General features: G+C 34.8%; 2 protein-coding genes across 2 annotated transcripts; one reads left to right on the top strand and one right to left on the bottom strand.

Annotated features, from left to right (window-relative positions):
• The first annotated feature begins 908 nt into the window (after window positions 1-908).
• ceacam1 (CEA cell adhesion molecule 1) lies at window positions 909-9,391 on the top strand. The gene is made up of 11 exons (XM_079626542.1): window positions 909-1,147; window positions 2,229-2,537; window positions 3,523-3,807; window positions 3,930-4,193; window positions 4,284-4,556; window positions 5,683-5,934; window positions 6,234-6,509; window positions 6,594-6,845; window positions 7,440-7,712; window positions 8,319-8,549; window positions 8,678-9,391. The coding sequence occupies exons 1-11, from the start codon at window positions 1,096-1,098 to the stop codon at window positions 8,764-8,766; spliced, it is 2,556 nt and encodes an 851-aa protein (XP_079482668.1). The 5' UTR covers window positions 909-1,095; the 3' UTR covers window positions 8,767-9,391.
• LOC307005972 (uncharacterized protein) lies at window positions 8,970-15,336 on the bottom strand. Its single transcript, XM_079626543.1, has 3 exons — window positions 14,543-15,336; window positions 13,891-13,980; window positions 8,970-9,750 (listed from the first exon to the last, which is right to left on the bottom strand). Exons 1-3 carry the CDS (start codon window positions 14,604-14,606, stop codon window positions 9,620-9,622), a joined length of 285 nt encoding a protein of 94 aa, XP_079482669.1. The 5' UTR covers window positions 14,607-15,336; the 3' UTR covers window positions 8,970-9,619.
• Window positions 15,337-16,996: the final 1,660 nt, after the last annotated feature.

Genomic DNA, 16,996 nt, shown 5'->3' with positions numbered 1-16,996 from the left:
CGAGACCTAACTGAGCCAGAAGATCTTTCTGTGTGGAGTTTTCTCCACTTGTTCTCCTCGTGTTAATGTGGGTTTGTTCTGGTTTTACCCACAATCCAAAGACACAAATGTTAGGTTTATTGGAGACTGTAAATTGTCCTTCTCTCCAAGGGTTTCCCTGTCTACGCCCCGAGACGCTGGGATAGACTCCAGCATCCCTGCCACAAGAGAATGAATGGATATCGTACACCAGTACTCATGATTTGCATGTCCAATTTATTTGTTATTATGTTTGATTATTATTAGGCTCTGATCAAACGCATGACTAAATTTCATATAAAGTTTTATTCTTATTAAAGTATCTTATTAAGCCTTATTAAAGTTTTGTTCTTATTAAACTTTATGAGAATCATTCTTGGGCGTGTCAGTGCTGAACTTGAAAGTCAGCCAAAAAGCCTCTATCACATTTAAATAATCTCAAAACAAACAGTGATTCATGATTTTTCACTATTTTTACTGCACAAAAACTCATGTCCGTGTGAAGTAATCTTTTAGAACGCAAACAAAATGAAGTAATGTTAAACATAGCATTTCAATGATATCAAACCTGTGTTCGGTTTACACTTAAGATAAAAGTTTAATATATTATGAAAACATGTAAATACTCAGAACTTGAAACCAGGAGTGACGTTGGAAGGTGTGAAGGAAAACAGCTAACTTTAATTGTCATAATGAGTCACTCCGTGTTAATATCAACTCTTAGTGTTGATAGTCCACAAGTTTTACAGTAATAACTACAAATCTTTTCCTACCACATCAGGAAATATTGAAATACATATGGCTTGACCTTCGATTTGTGACTTGAATGTCAGCTGGGTACCAGCATTCAGATTCCAGATTATAATCAACCACAACAAACACTGTCACTCAAAGTGAATGTGTGTGATGATGACAAGGGGTGTACCTTTTTGTCACATGCTTTCTCATTGGAGAACCTCGTCATTATAACAAGGTAAATATTGGTAGAATGAAAGTATAATAGTGATTACTCCATTCATCTGAAGACTCGTCTGAAGTCTGTGGAAGAAGTAAATCGTTTTAGTTAGGATTTGCAAAATGGGACATCAATTATTTACCTTCTTCTTCCTCACCTCAATCTGCATACCAGGTATTTATTCAATTGTATTTTCATTTTTAATTGAGTTCTAATTTCTTTCTTTTTTTTGAACAACAATGCAGAAAGGAGATCATTTATTACTGTAAATGTACCAGTTTTACAAATTTACCAAACATTGTGTTTAACAGAACAGTTAACTTTCAAACTTTTTTTTATTAAATCTGTATTTTACCATAAAAAAAACAAAACTAAATTTCATCTTCATCTTCAAATCTTCTCAAATTCTGTATAAAAAGAAGGTACATTTTAAGAAATTGTCAGTAGTATTTAGTAACAAATAACTTTTTAAATTACATTTATATATATTTTGGTAACACTTTACAATATGGCTTCATTTGTTAACATTAGTTACTACATTAACTAATCAACTAACAACGAACATACTATTTTTTCAGAATTTAATAACCTTTGTTAATGTTGGTGTTCATGTTTATGTTTCTGTTAGCTCACATTGTATTAACTCATTTTTACAGCTTTCAAGCTTAAACATGTATTAATAAATGCTGAGCTTAACAAGAACTAACAACAAACAATACTTCTAATGCATTTATTAATCTTAGTTGATGTTAACTAATGTAGTTAACTACTGTTAACAAATAAAACCTTAAGTGTTTCCTTTATTTTAAAAAACTTGAAGTGTGAAATACTGTAATGTAGCAGTTCTGAATATTCAACTTTTTTCAGGTTCGTCTGGCTGTATTATTACAAGAAATATATATTTGTATATTTGAAGAAATGTACATTTTGGATACAGTGATCACCAAAATGAATTACATTGGCAATAGCCAAGCTTAATTAGAGGGTGATCCACATAATAATTACATATTAAATATATGCTGTTCATTATACACTTTATATTACCTATGTGTCCTTTTTACTCAAGCTAGAACATACTAAATATGAAAACTACAACTATGGAAACAAGCAACGAATATGCAAAGGCTACATGTAAATCAGTAGACTTATTTCCATCAGAATACAATGAGAGTTTAATATTTTCTTACTTTATATGAATGTTTTCTTAATGTTTTCTGTTTAAAATGACACTGACTGGCTCTCCTGCCTCTCCTAGGTCTTTATGCACTGACCCTGGTTACACCATATAACCCTGTGGAGGTCGGGAGCAATGTCACCATAAGTTTGAGTCAACCTGTCAACATTACAGTTGGGAGCTGGTTGATTCAGTCTGGTACATTGTTCCTATGGGTCGGACAAGACGTTTACCTGGGTAGTGGCAACCAACCTGGAATAGAGTTCAACATCACTACATATCAGCTCACCTTATTGTCAGTAACTCTGAATAGCTCCGGCACGTATATATTGGAGTCCTTCCGTATAAACAATACCAGTACCAAAGCAGCGATTACATTAGAAGTTCAGGGTAAGTTGAATAAAGACCCTCTTACCCTACACACTGTAAAATTAAGATATTCACAGAACTTGTATTTACTGAATTTATGGCAAGAAATGTTTATTGCATCAGCTGCCTACACATATAAAAAAATAAAAAATAAAAAAATAAAATAAAACCCCCATAAGAATAAGAAGAAAGGATTACCCTAATTAAGCTATAGAATTTGATGTTTTTTAGTTCGTTCAGTGAAGTCAAATTATATATTTTTATCTTGAATAAAAACAATTAATTTAGATGTTACCACATAAAGCACATTTTTTAATTGATCTAAATAAGAAGATTTCTATATCAAATGTATTTTTTTATGTATCAAATTCTATGCAAAAAAACAATGCATTTTATTGGCCTGATAATCTGTCCACAGTTTTATAGACTGTTCCTTCAATGTGACCACTGATTCATTTAATATTCAAAACATCAGTTTAACGGAAACTGAACTTTTACATAAATATTAATGTTAGAATAATATATAAAAACATTGCAGATTTTACCAGAAATATCTACATATAACATTATTTGCTTTACATTGTACACTTTTATGAGGGTGTATTCAAAACAAACATTTGTGCAGTTCAAATTACTTTTAGCTGTTTACCTTACGCACTTACAAACATTTGCACTCTCTGCTAAAAAATTATAATGCGTAATATTTGCCATGTGGATACTTCATGCTCTTTAAACACAAAAATAACTTGTTAATAACATTAGCCTATACCAACATGAACCTGTAAGCTTAGATAACAGCATGATGTCTGATGACACCAATGGTTTACATGTACTCTGCAATGAATAAGTCGGTGAACAGATGATTTTGTTGAGGGGATGCAGATAAAATAATTGGATTGATGATGGGAAAAGTAACGGTCAACTATACATTGGTAGATAGGTAGGCCTATACATGCTTTGAGCTTGCAGAAACTCTTGTACTAAAACATTTTCTGTTAACTTGTAGAACGTGTCAGTAATGTTACTGCAGATATAAGCGCTGACAAGACAAACCTAGTGGAGTTTAACGAAACCGCGACGTTGACATGCACCGCCAGAGGCACGGCACTGCATTTTTCATGGCAGAACGGCAGCTCTACAGTCACAGCGGGAGAAAGAGTTCAGCTCAGCAACGGTGGACGAAATCTCATCATCAGTAATGTGACGCGGTACGACGAAGGTCCCTTCAAGTGTGTTGTGGTAAACAACATCAGTAGTGGAGAGAGTACTCAAATGAATCTCACTATAAGCTGTGAGTATAACAGCACAAAGTGTTGATTTCACTACATATTCCTTCAAAGGGCATTGTGAGGGAGGGGCAGCTGACAATAACATGATTCAAAAGCTCAATCTGAATTGGTTTTGTGTGTTTAGATGGGCCTAGTAACCTGAGAATCACAGCCTCGCCAGACTACATGACATTCGCTTCTGGTTCGACCATTTCTCTGTCCTGCTCTGCTGAGTCCAAACCAACGGCTTCTTTCTACTGGACACACAACGACAATCCTCTGAATGTCCATAGTTCGAGTTTTAATATTACAGACGCTACTGAGAACAAAACGGGACAGTACACCTGCGTTGCCTACAATTCAGTCACGCTTAGATATGCTGCAGTGACAAAAACTATTCATATAGTTGGTGAGAACACTCGAAATATGGTTGTCAACATTTCTTATGCTTGATCTTGTGAGCTTTTTATCACCAATACATTGTTGTTTGTTTATTTAGACCCAATATCAGCAGTGGTAGTGGATCCATCAGGCACTCCAGTAGAACACATGCCTTTTAATCTAACCTGTAATGTTGTGGGGCCAGTGGAATCCATTCAGTGGATGAAGAATGGCATGCACCTGTACGCCAACGATATGATCACTTTTTCCAATGGCAACACAACCTTGAGCTTTAATAAACTCGCTCTTAGTGATGACGGACCGTACCAGTGTGCCGCCAGTAATGCTGTCAGCCACAGAAGCAGCCAGGCCTACAACCTTACGGTCAACTGTGAGTATGATATATATTTTCAGAACATATGTTTCATATGAATACTGTAGATTAAGATGGGGTAAGATGTCTACCCACCATAAATTTCTCTCTTGACAATAAATAAATGGTCATTAAATGTCATCGTGGTCTTATTAATCTGGGCTTTTCATCTGAACATCAGCATTTGTGAGATTTATTCCATCTGAACATTTTTGAAGTGAAATGATAAAAATATTTTAGTTTTAGATAATAGTGAGCTGTCAATTTATTTTATGTTGGATCTTGATTTTTAGTTATTATTTATTACAAATAATTTATTTAGTTCCTACAAATTATTTCACGAATTCAAACATCTTCATTATTTACATAACTTATAGCTAAAGCGAGTTGAATCATTCGATTTGAATCCATAGTATTTTATAGCAATCATTTATATAATTATATATTATAAAACGTATATTTTCCTTGATTCTGATTGCTTGAGCCGCGTTCAAAGCCGTTGTGAATTACTCTACGAACACAGCCATCACCTGTGACCATTACATCAGTATTACTCCACTGTTGATTTTATGAATACAATAAATATTAAATTATTTTTATAAATGCAATAAGCCCAGTGAAACCGTAGTTTACAGTGAATTTATAACAGATAAGGGGCATTGTTAGGCATGGCTTCTTGGGGCTTATTTTTGCTTTAATCTAGTTAATATGTTTCTCTTTAAGATTGTACATTAAAAAAATAAGAAATGTTACTTGAGCAGCAAATCATCATCATAGAATAATTTCTGAAGGATCATGTGACACTGAAGACTTCAGCTTTGCAAATTACAGTAATAATTCAATTAAAGTTCAATTAATTCATTTCAAGTAGATTGAATAAATTACTATTTTAGATATATTAAAATAGAAAACTGCTTTTAAATTGTAATATTTAAAAATATTATTGTTTTTTATTGTATTACGAGACTTCTTTCAACATATTTTAAAACGATTAATATTATAAACTTGATATTGAATGAATTTAAATAATTGCTCAAATATTTGTGTACTTCATTGTTAGCTATGTGTATTACAATGTTAAAAAATAGTGCATAGTATAGTTTCTTGTAATAGAAAGTTAACACAATTCATGTATTTTTACTAGATGGCCCAATCAACACAACAGCCTCTGGTCCAGATGTAGCCAAAGTGGGATCCGCCGTGACATTCAACTGTTCCTCTGTCTCCTATCCTCAAAGTCAATACAGCTGGTATTTCAGTGGCTCAAAAGTAGCAGAGGGCTCAATGTATGTGACTGCAGCTCTCCGAAAAAACGATAGCGGACAGTACACCTGCATGGCCTTCAATAACATCACAGGCCTTAGCAGCAACTCCTCAGTGCACTTAACTGTACTTGGTGAGTCGTTCAATTCAGTACTTTGCTTAACTGAAACTAGCGAATGTGTTTGTTTTAAAGTGTGAGAATTTTTGACAGTCTGATCGTTTTTAAAATTTGAAATGGTTGGAAAGGTGTTTCATTTATATATATATATATATATATAATTTTTTTTATGGTGAAAATGGTTATGGTTTATGGTTATGGTGAATATTTTGGTATTTTGGTTATGGTGAATATGGAGTAAATTATGAATTTTTTTGTGGGGTGAACTATCCATTTATATGATGTCATCTAAAATCTTTCTGTCTAAATTTCAGATCCAGTCAGTGCTGTTGTTGTAAATGTGGGCAATCAGCAACCAATCTTCAACCAACCATTCACACTAACCTGCATTGTCAGTGGAGATGTTGAGCACATTCACTGGATGAAGAACTACATGTTCCTGTATCCTACAAATGGAATCACTTTCTCTAGTGACAATACCACCTTGACATTCCAAAATCTCTCTCTCCATGACGACGGACATTATCAGTGTGAAGCAAGTAACGCTGTCAGCAACTCGACCAGCCCCGCCTATGACCTTATGGTCAACTGTGAGTAACACAGATATATTTGTAACATGTCAATTTGAATCATTGTTCATGGGAATCATTTTCAATGTATATTGCATCTTTCAGATGGTCCATGGAACCAGACAGTTGAAGGCCCAATCATTGCAGAGATTGGGTTCAATGTGACCTTTAACTGTACTGCAGACTCTCGTCCTCAAAGTCAATACAGCTGGTTCCACAATAGTTCAAAAGTGGGAGATGGCCCAGTGTATGTGACTGCAGTTCTCTCACTAAACGACAGTGGACAATACACCTGCATGGCCTTCAATAACATCACAGGCCACAGCAGCAACGCCTCAGTGCAGTTAACTGTAATAGGTAGGTCTTTTTGTGTCCTGTCAGGATCTTTTTTCAACCCAATTGTTTTTAAATATGTAAAGAGATTATTTGAAAAGTTATGCTCATTTTGCTTACATAATATAGAAATTCTCTCCACTCATTTATTTTGGAAATCAGACTAGACTGGTTGTACTCTATATTTTTGATTCCTTAAAAATTACTGATTCATACGAGCCATTTGATCAAGCTACAGTCGTGCTCTATGTTTTTTATTCACCTAAAAGAACTGGCTCATGAGAGTCATTTGTTTGGGGAATCACACTACACTGGTTGCACCATTTTGAAATGAACCGGATCATCAGTCAGTTGTTCTTGAATCGGACTACACTGTTGCAGTGTTTTTTTGTTTTTGTAGCCCACAGGGACAGTTCAATAGAAAGTAATTTGTTGCTAAAATGTTGCAGTAAATGTATTTTTTATGGCATCACATTCAATACAGACCACAAACTAAAAATCATTAAAATAAAGATAATTCCAATGAAGATTATGTTGAACGCGACCCTAGAAGGTACATAATCACACTACTTACAATACGGTGAGATGGACTAATATAATATTCTGTACACTCTACAGATCCCATCACAGTGGTAGTGATCCCTGATCGTCTCATTCCTCTGGCTTCTCAAAGTCTGCAGCTCAAATGTAATGTGACGGGACCCTACAACAAAATCCACTGGCTTCGAAACAACCTGAATTTCCAGCCATCAGGCGGAGTTATATTTTCAGGAGATAATACCACTGTGACCTTCAATTATCTGAAGACCGCTGATGACGGACAATATCAGTGCGTCGCCACAAACTTATTGAAAGAGCATGTCAGTCAACCATATGGTCTTGCGGCCGTCTGTAAGTAAAAAACATAAATGTTTAAAATATAACTGTAAGCAGGAATTAAGGGGCCAAGCACAAAAGGGGGACTAAACTAAAATCTAAATGAATTTGAACTATGGCATAATTTGTATCATAGTGCTCAGTATTACTCAGTATTCAAAAGCTAATAGCATTATTAAAATTTCCTTTTGACCACAAGGTGGATGTCTCAAAACTTTTTGAAACATCACCAGGGCATGGTGCCAATGACATAACGATGCATTTCATAACAATGCACTACTGTGTTCATAAATAATTGCATTTTACTACAGAATTCAAAATGGCCGACATGCAAAAATTGGGTAGTACTGTTCGTGATTTGTGGTCAACCTGTTCAGAAGTTTTAAGCTAAAAATATAATTTTTTCATATCTCAAATTTCATCTTAATACAGCAAATCGCTGTGGAGCTACGTGCTCTTCGTCTAATTTGTTAATTTCTCAACTTTTCGGTTGGGTCTATCAAAATGTCAGGATGGTCTGAAGGTGTCCATCAGTGCTTGGCTCCTAATTACTTTGATATAAATCTGACTTTAAAAGACTTTGTTTTTTGTACAAACTAAACCTCTATGTTTACCGAACAGTTGGACCACAGAGTGTGCAGATCATTGTACATCCAGGGATTCCCACCAAGTTGACATGTCAAGCACTGTCTCAGCCACCAGCTGTTTTTCATTGGCTCGCAAACAACACATTAGTGGGAAATCAGTCTACGGTAGAAGTTCCCATAAAGAATATCCTGGGCAGCAATTACACCTGTGTGGCCAAAAACCCTTTGACCAATGTGACGGTCTACACCAGCCAAGTCGTCAATAGTGAGCATTAGCCCAAATTCACACAAAACAGTTGACATGCAATATAGAGGTTAATCGTCAAAATATGCCGGAATAGGAAGTTGTATGCTGTGTTCTTGAAGTAACCATCCTCTCTCTCTTTACCACAGACCCCAATGCTGCTGTCGGCGTCCAGGCGAGTGTGTTGCTGACGGCTCTCATCGCTCTGCTGCTCCCTGTGCTTGAGCTATGGCTCTAATACTGATGTTACTGTCAGGATGAACATGGCATTTCTGAATTAGGCTAGTAGATTAGTTGAATTGCTCAAATTCATTGTAAAACACATTTAAACATTTTTGAAAGCCAGGCATAAGCATTTATTAACGGAACACTCTTTTGGCAACTAAAAAAAGGGGGTTACATTTTAATGGAACCATTCTGCCTTATTTGCCTATATATTTATTTTCAAAAAATTATATGTGGTACATTTTTTACTATCATTAATTGGACAGTAATTTAATGAATCACCCATTTAATATGCTTTACTCTAAATTAAAGATGAACCTCACAGATGCAGGATTATTCTGATTTGTAGCTCTCTTTTTTTAAGGCGTGATAGAAATGATCTCTTTCTGGAAAAAAGCACCAAATTCGGGCAAATTACTTATCCAAATGACATATTATCCTAATTCTATTTACTTCACAAAGTTCATGTTTCTTATATCTCGGAATTATGAAATCTTTCCTTAAAGGAAAAGGATATGCCTACTGTGTGATTTATGTATTTTGTGATTATTTAAAAGATCAAAAAATGTGAAATGTTATATATTATATACATGTTATTTTCTTTATGGAACTAAATAAAAGCAAATGATTAAAAAAAACTTCTCTTTTTTATTGGCAACCAGTTTTATTTTGAAATGCACTTGCACATCTTTTCCCAATATGTAAATCTTTTCCAATTGTAAAAACTGAACTTAGAACACTGGATAGATTAAATATTTTGGAATAGTATAGATACAAAAGTAGTTCAGTATACACTACTTACTTTAGATATTGTGTAATAGGTACATAAATGGGGCGTATAGTTTGTGTGTATAGTGACTGCGAGATTAAATCGGCATACTGGGGCCATTGTTGGCTTTCATCTGCTTCCTGTTTCCTCCAGTCAACTGTTTGCATTTTTTAGATGTCGCAATCCCCTTCTTTTGGCAAAAAGCTTTCTTCTCTTTGCTGAGGAATCCTACAAATAAAAGAAAGTTAAATGGATAGGGCTTTCAAGTGATACAATTTTTAATCGTATTAATTACACGATGTAGCAGTTAATTAATGAATCGCACGGACATCAGTTTGGCTGAAATTACCCCCAAAAGGTAATAGTCATTAAAGTCATTATTGTGTTAGATGAGAAAAGCATTAAATAGACATAACAAAAAGTAGCTTTAAATGTTTTATTATTAGGCCTATTATTTGATTCAACATTCAACAAACTTTTAGGCTTCCACGGCCACGAGGGTGAGTAGCCTACGTGATGACAGAATATTCATTTTTGGGTGAACTATTTAATGGATTTTTAATTAATATGGAAACATGAAATATTTTTTTTATGAAATGATACTCTAAATATACTAAAACTGCCAGTACGTGGTCATAAATGTCTAAATGACTGAGTCATTCATTCGATTCGGTTAAACAGCTGATTCATTCAGGAACAAAGTAAATGGCTCTCTTTATGAATGAGCTTACAGTTCTGCTCTTTAGGTAATATCCTCGTTGGCTAAATTTAGCAAAAGCAGATAATATTGTCTGAAATATAACATCAAATTAACTTTTTATTTAGTGAACTAAATTATATCATAATATTAACTTCTTAATTATTGAACTGTTTTATAAAATCAGTATCACATTTGATACTATTCGGACAAAAACAACACTTGTGTGATAGCCTATTGCACAATATGTAATATATATGCGTACTATATCATGATATAAATATGAGACAAACTCATACAGGAGCAAATATATATATATATATATATATATATATATATATATATATATATTTGCTCCTGTGAGTTTGTCTCATATTTATATTATAGTTATATTATTAGTTATTATATATATAACTGCAAGTTGTCCCAGTGTTTCATGTCTGTTGAACGTAAAAGACAAAATGGTCTGTAGGGATGGGAATATCGATATGAATTACCAATATATCGATACCTTGAGTATCGAAAGTATCGTTACTCAAACAGAAATATCGATACTACAATGTTTTTTTTTTTGTTTTTTTTACATTGATTTTGTTTATTTGACAAGAAATTTAATGCGTACAATATTGAATTGGATGAATAACCTATGTTAGTGAATAATTGAACTATTTTCTTGCTTATCTGAACGCCTATGCTGCAAACAGGGCTGCGTTTCCCAAAAGTAACCATTAAACCATTGATGCTTTTGGGAAACGCAGCCCAGAACAATGCTTAAAGGATAATTCCGGTATTTAACACCTTGAGTCTATATTGTAGTTTGTTTTGGATGAACAAGAGTGGTGGACAACATTTTTTTGACAATGGTTCCTCTCTCGAGTTTTTGACTATAATAGAATTGGCCATGGACTCATTTAACATTGGAGTCAATGGGCATGTCCGCAAATGTCAATTATAATATTTTGTAGATTTCCATGGTTACCACTACAAGTAAACAATTTAACCATGTGTAAACAAAAATATAAATTCCAATTAAAGGGTTAGGTCACCCCAAAAATATATGTGAACCTATGTATAGTGTAAAATGAAAGAGTCCTGTCATTTTGATTGATGTGGTGTTTTACACGGGAAGAATTGCTCTGGAGCAGAACTGTCCCTGTGAGATGCAATGTCACAGTAAGTCATGCAACCTGTATTTACCCAGGGATGGGCGATACCCCTTATTTGTTTTCAATTCGATAACGAAACTTTCAAGGCCAGTATCACAGACACCGATACCAATCTAAACTGAACTTTTACAATTTTTAATTTCCTAAATCATTGAATTACTAAGAGTAAAATGGGTAGTGATACCCACTTAACATTATATTTGAAAGGCATTTTAACATTCAATACGCCTTAAAGGTAGCCTGGGAAAACCCAGACCACTTCCGGCAAATTTAGATTTGCTCTGCAAGTGGGTCTGGCAAAGAGCCCATTGAAACCCATTTCCAATCCGTCGAAATCGCGGCACCAATCAGAAACGTTGGGGCGGGCTTTACACGATGACGACAGAGCAGAGACGGTGACGCAGATTTTGTACATTACAGAGATGGATGCCGCCTATCGCGTCTGTTTCAAGCGATTTAAAATGGTCATTTACAAAAACGGCAAAAGTCGTCAGAAGCCATTGCTACATCTTCCTGAAAAACACAAACAGAGAATTGCTGAGAGTCTCAGATGTTTCTCCGTCGCTCTGATTGGTTTTAGATCTATCTAATTGCGCCCAGAGCCATTTGAGCGACGTCCGTTGGTGACGTCCCTGTGGAAATGAATTGTCTATGGAGCTTTGCCAGACCCTAACTTAGTTACAACTGAGAGTGGTTAAAGGGTTAGGGTTAAGGCTACCTTAAAGGGTTAGTTCGCCCAAAAATTTAATTTCTGTCATTAATTACTTACCCTCATGTCGTTCCAAACCCGTAAGACTTTCGTTCATCTTCGAAACACAAATGAAGATATTTTTGATGAAATCCTTCCCTCCATTGACATCAATGTCATTGCAACTTTCAAGGCCCAGAAAGATGGTAAAGACATAGTTAAAATAGTCCATGTGACTATAGTTCAACCTTGATGTTATGAAGCGATGAGAATACTTTTGTGCGCAAAACAACTAAAATAACGACTGAAAAGCTCTCAGATTTCATCAAAAATATCTTCATTTGTGTTCCGAAGATGAACGAAAGTCTTACGGGTTTGGAACGACATGAGGGTGAGTAATTAATGACAGAAATTTTATTTTGTGGCGAACTAACCCTTTAAGGCGTATTGAATGTTAAAATGCTTTTCAAATATAATGTTAAGTGGGTATCACTACCCATTTTACTCTTAGTAATTCAATAATTTAATAAAAAAAAATTTTTTTGATCGGTATCAGTGATACTGGCCTTGAAAGTATCATTATCGAAAACAAAATAAGTGGTATCGCCCATCCCTAAATTAGTCTGGGTAAATACAGGTTGCATGGCTTACTGTGACGTTCCATCTCACAGGGACAGTTCTGCTCCAGAGCAATTCTTCTTCCTGATGGAAAACTTCCATCATCACACTTTAAGAAGCACACTGAGAGACACTTTACAACTGATTAATTGCTATAACGCATTGTCATGGTAATATAAGGAAAGAGCGATTATAAGCTCTATGAGATCGACAGTTTCAAGTGAGTTGCGTAATAAATGTTGTTTTCTTTAAGACACAGAGTAAATAAAGGTGCGCTCACCAGCCAACTTACTTTAGTTACATGTTAGCAACATAATTAGGCATTTCAGATTGTTTTATGAGCAATTTAGCATCAGTTGTCATCAAGAAGATTGAGTCATTTTGATGCTTTTCCCCCATCTTACTTTTAATTTATTTATTATAATCCAAAGCTCAAAATAATATTAGCATTTCCGCCTCAGTTGTAGCCTATCTTATGCAATCATTATGAATGATCTTAAACAAATAAGTTTTTTTCCCCCAAGCAATGTTACAGACTTGACTGCATTAACAAATAAAGGGTGTAGAAAAGCTTGATAAGCAAACAGGTTTTAGGTTGGTTTAAGCTTTTTTTTTTTCACCAGTAGGATAGGTCATGCAAACCGATCAGCTGTGCTGGTAACTTAAATAATAAATAAAAATAATCACAATTAAATGGAATGAAGATTTGCCTTCTCTATACAATAACAGGCTATAAGTAGTCAACATTTGAAGTGGATCAAAACCTTTCATCAAAGTTATACATGAATTTTGAACAATACCCATTCCTGTCTTAGGACAACTTTAATGAACTTTTTTGATCCACTTCAAATGTTGACTAGATTCAGTGCTTCCTCAAAATTCACACCTTAAAAAATGAGAAACAAGCCCGTTATTAACAGTGGTAATCGACATACCACAAATGCCGTTGGAGTTTAGCTTTGTACCTGTTAAATGCCTTAAATGCGTACAGTCATGATTTTGCTCATTGTGCATCAGAGTTTCCATGTCAGTGTGTAAGAAAATATAAGAGATTTGGGGCTCCTAGTATTTTGTGACATTCAAAAGTATTTTTTAAACCATTTGATTTGATGGTGACGTCATGGAGGTTTTCAGATATATATGTACATTTCTGATTTGTATGTAAAAACCTTATGCACAAAATGTGAGTATCATCTTACCATTGCAGTTGCAAGTCCTGACCTGCCTTCTGGACATAATGTAACCGTTGCCCTCTGGAGATTTATCTGAATCTCTCAGCTGAGGCTGGGCTGCATCAAGGACAAATATTGAAACATCAAATATTCAAATAAATCACACATTTAATATCATACATTTTAATTAAAAATATTATATTGCAGGATTTTAAGGTGTAGTTTACCAAAAAATTAAAGATATTTAGAAAAATGTTAATGGTAACCAAACAGTTGATGGAACCCCATTGAATTTCATAGTATTTCGTACTTTTTTTCATATGGAAATCAATGGGGTCCATCAACTGTTTGGATAACCATATTCTTCAAAATATCTTCTCTTGAGTTCAGAAGAAGAAATTCATACAGGTTTGGAACTACTTGACGGTGAGTAAATGATGACAGAATTTCATTTTTGGGTGAATTATCCCTTTAACAGATGTAATTTAACAGCTAAATGCAAATGCAAAACAAGCAATAGGTCTATATTGGTTTGGTTTGTAACATTACAACGCAATATAACATAACAGCAAATAAAAAAACAATAAAAAAACAAACAATATATATATATATATAAATATATATATATATACATATAGCGCATACCTTAAATGTAATTATAATTAAAAACATTTTTTACCTTGACAGTGGATGTTAGTGGCAATCACCAGAGCAAAGGCCAGCAGAAGCACCTGGAACTTCATCGTTCTCACCAGCACTCAGAAAGAAAATGAGAAATACTGTCTAAAGAATGCTTTTAAGTCTCCTGCTTTTCAAGAGAACTCTGTAGTCAAATCTAGGGTTACACAGTATTTATATGACAAAGCTCTGATTTCTGGGTCTCAAAAGCCACGTCTGGTTATGCCCCAACTTGCTGGATAGAATTTTAGAAGTGAAGTGTGAATGACTTGCTGACAGCATTTTTTTAGTTTATTTGTTTGATGGAAACTGCCAAGATCTGTGATGAGCGTTGCCATTATTTTGCAGAATTTCAATATCCCCTTTGTAATTCAAACTCTGATGAATCCTCACAGAATTTGTTCTTTTTCTTACCATATCATATTTATACCTTAGTTCGGTTCAAGTGAGACCTTAAGTCCAGTGCCAAATGTTCTGCATTAGATAGTTTTGCAGGAACCTAAAGGTTCATATTTCACTAAACCTTTCAAAGTCTGATAACATTATTCGGTTACAGTGATTTATCATGGAAGAAACATGACGGATGTTCTTGTGAACAAGCACCTGGAGGTCTGGGTCACATTTGATGAACAACTCAGGACCAAAAAAATAAATTCCTTAACAGCTAAATGATGTCAAGCATGCACCCCATAATCAATCTTGTATTCACTCAGATTCATTTAAGACATGCTGGTTTGACTAAAACCATTGTATAACTGCAAAACAAAATAGGGAAAAAATATCGTCTTTCTGGAGACACTCTCAGAAAAAAAGAAGAAATTATATCTTGTGGAGTTCTTTATTCAGAGTTCTGAACTCAACCCGTCTTAGGTCATTTGGAGTAAGTAGGCAGGTTCTTCTGTTGTTTTTTAGGTCTGTGATAATGAGTTTATTGCAATACTGCAACTCTAGTTGGTATAAGAGTCTGTCTGTTGTGCTAAAAACAAAGGTTTTTAATCAATTAAAAATCTGCTCAAAGATAGTAGGGCAGTCGCTTGAGAAGCTTTATGACTCAGCCTATTACAACAACGTTCTTAGGCTGGCTAACAATATAGCCTCTAATCCTATGCATATCCTGCATAAAGAGTTTGAACTACTACCATCAAAGCGGAGGTATAGAGTTCCCAAATTTAACAAAGTGAAGCTGAAACACTTTTTTGTGCACCAGGCAATCCTAGCGCTGAACAAAAACACCTAATCAGAGATCAAGAGTATTGAGATAGTGTGGTAGATGTATAACTGTGCGGTTTGAGTGAATGTCAATGAAGAATGAATGTTAAATGTTGTTGTAAATATGGATACTGTTATGCAAGAAAAAATTCAGACTTAGTCTGACAATAAAGTATAAAAGTAAAGTAAACTAAAGTAACCCATCTGAGATGCTTTTGCATGACCTCAGCGCTGCACATGTCAAGAATGTGGCTGAAATAAAACAGCTTTGTGTAGACAAATGGCACAGATTCACAGAAATCATATTGCTGTGTTATCTGTTATTAAACCCATAAACATCCCACAATTTCAAATCACATACTTAAATCCTCACTCTGCACTGAATATTTACAATGTCTGATAAATATATGAAACTATAAGCATATTGTTGTTGTTGAATACTAGAGTTATGCAGAAAACCAGTTTTCATACTTTTTCCTCTAACTTTAAATCAATGTCTTGAAGTTGGCTTTCAGAACAGATAGCCCAAGATAAATTAGATTCTACCAGTAAATCTACCTGTCACATGCTGACATTATAATAAATGTTGTGCAATACATTTGAGTTGATAAAAGAACTAAAGAATACATGGGTTGTCTCGAAACTCACTGATTTACAGATATCCTGAACCTGTAATTATATCTTTAACAATCTGAATCACTCAGCTAAGCTTGATATCACATGTCATCTGACACTCTTGTGTGTACACCATAACATGTCCCAGCCCAGTGCTTGTTTTCTGATGCTTATCAGATTGTAGGTGCCAAAAGTTAACAGTATTTGTGCAGTGACACAATATCAAAGAGCAACTGACTTCAGTTCATTCAGCTGAAGGAGACCTATTGGTCTGAGACTGGCTGACTCTCAAGCATGTTTTCTCAAAGCAACTGGAAGTTACTTTAATGCAACCCAGTATCACGCTAAAGCGTGTAATACACACGCTGATCCACTAGCGGATGCATGTCAGGGTCACGCTTTGCCTCCTCTAGGCGTGAACATGACACGCATGAGTGTAGTTAAAATACCAACAGGGGACAATCATTTCTTCAATCGATATCCTATAGGCTAGAGGGTTTTCACTACACGTCATCAATCCGGAAGTCGGCCATTTTGGAGGCACTGAACGTAAACAATGCCACTGAACTGAAAGGACTCGCAAATTTGGCTGATTACTGCTGCTGAAAAACGGTTGTGTTTTGGTCTGTAC

This window comes from Phoxinus phoxinus (genome assembly GCF_949152265.1).
Source record: "Phoxinus phoxinus genome assembly, chromosome: 10".
In the NCBI taxonomy this organism is placed as follows: Eukaryota; Metazoa; Chordata; class Actinopteri; order Cypriniformes; family Leuciscidae; genus Phoxinus; species Phoxinus phoxinus.
The sequence above is the reverse complement of the archived record's forward strand: the minus strand, read 5'-3'. Positions and strand labels throughout refer to the sequence as shown.

Bases quoted from the DNA above. Each gene is read 5' to 3' on its own strand.
- ceacam1 (XM_079626542.1), top strand. From the start codon at position 1,096: ATGGGACATCAATTATTTACCTTCTTCTTCCTCACCTCAATCTGCATA. The intron at 4,194-4,283 runs GTGAGAACACTC...TTGTTTATTTAG, and splicing joins AAAAACTATTCATATAGTTG to ACCCAATATCAGCAGTGGTA. The intron at 6,510-6,593 runs GTGAGTAACACA...TGCATCTTTCAG, and splicing joins CTATGACCTTATGGTCAACT to ATGGTCCATGGAACCAGACA.
- LOC307005972 (XM_079626543.1), bottom strand. From the start codon at position 14,606: ATGAAGTTCCAGGTGCTTCTGCTGGCCTTTGCTCTGGTGATTGCCACT. The intron at 13,981-14,542 runs GTAAAAAATGTT...TCCTTGATGCAG, and splicing joins CACTAACATCCACTGTCAAG to CCCAGCCTCAGCTGAGAGAT. The intron at 9,751-13,890 runs GTAAGATGATAC...TTTTATTTGTAG, and splicing joins CAGGACTTGCAACTGCAATG to GATTCCTCAGCAAAGAGAAG.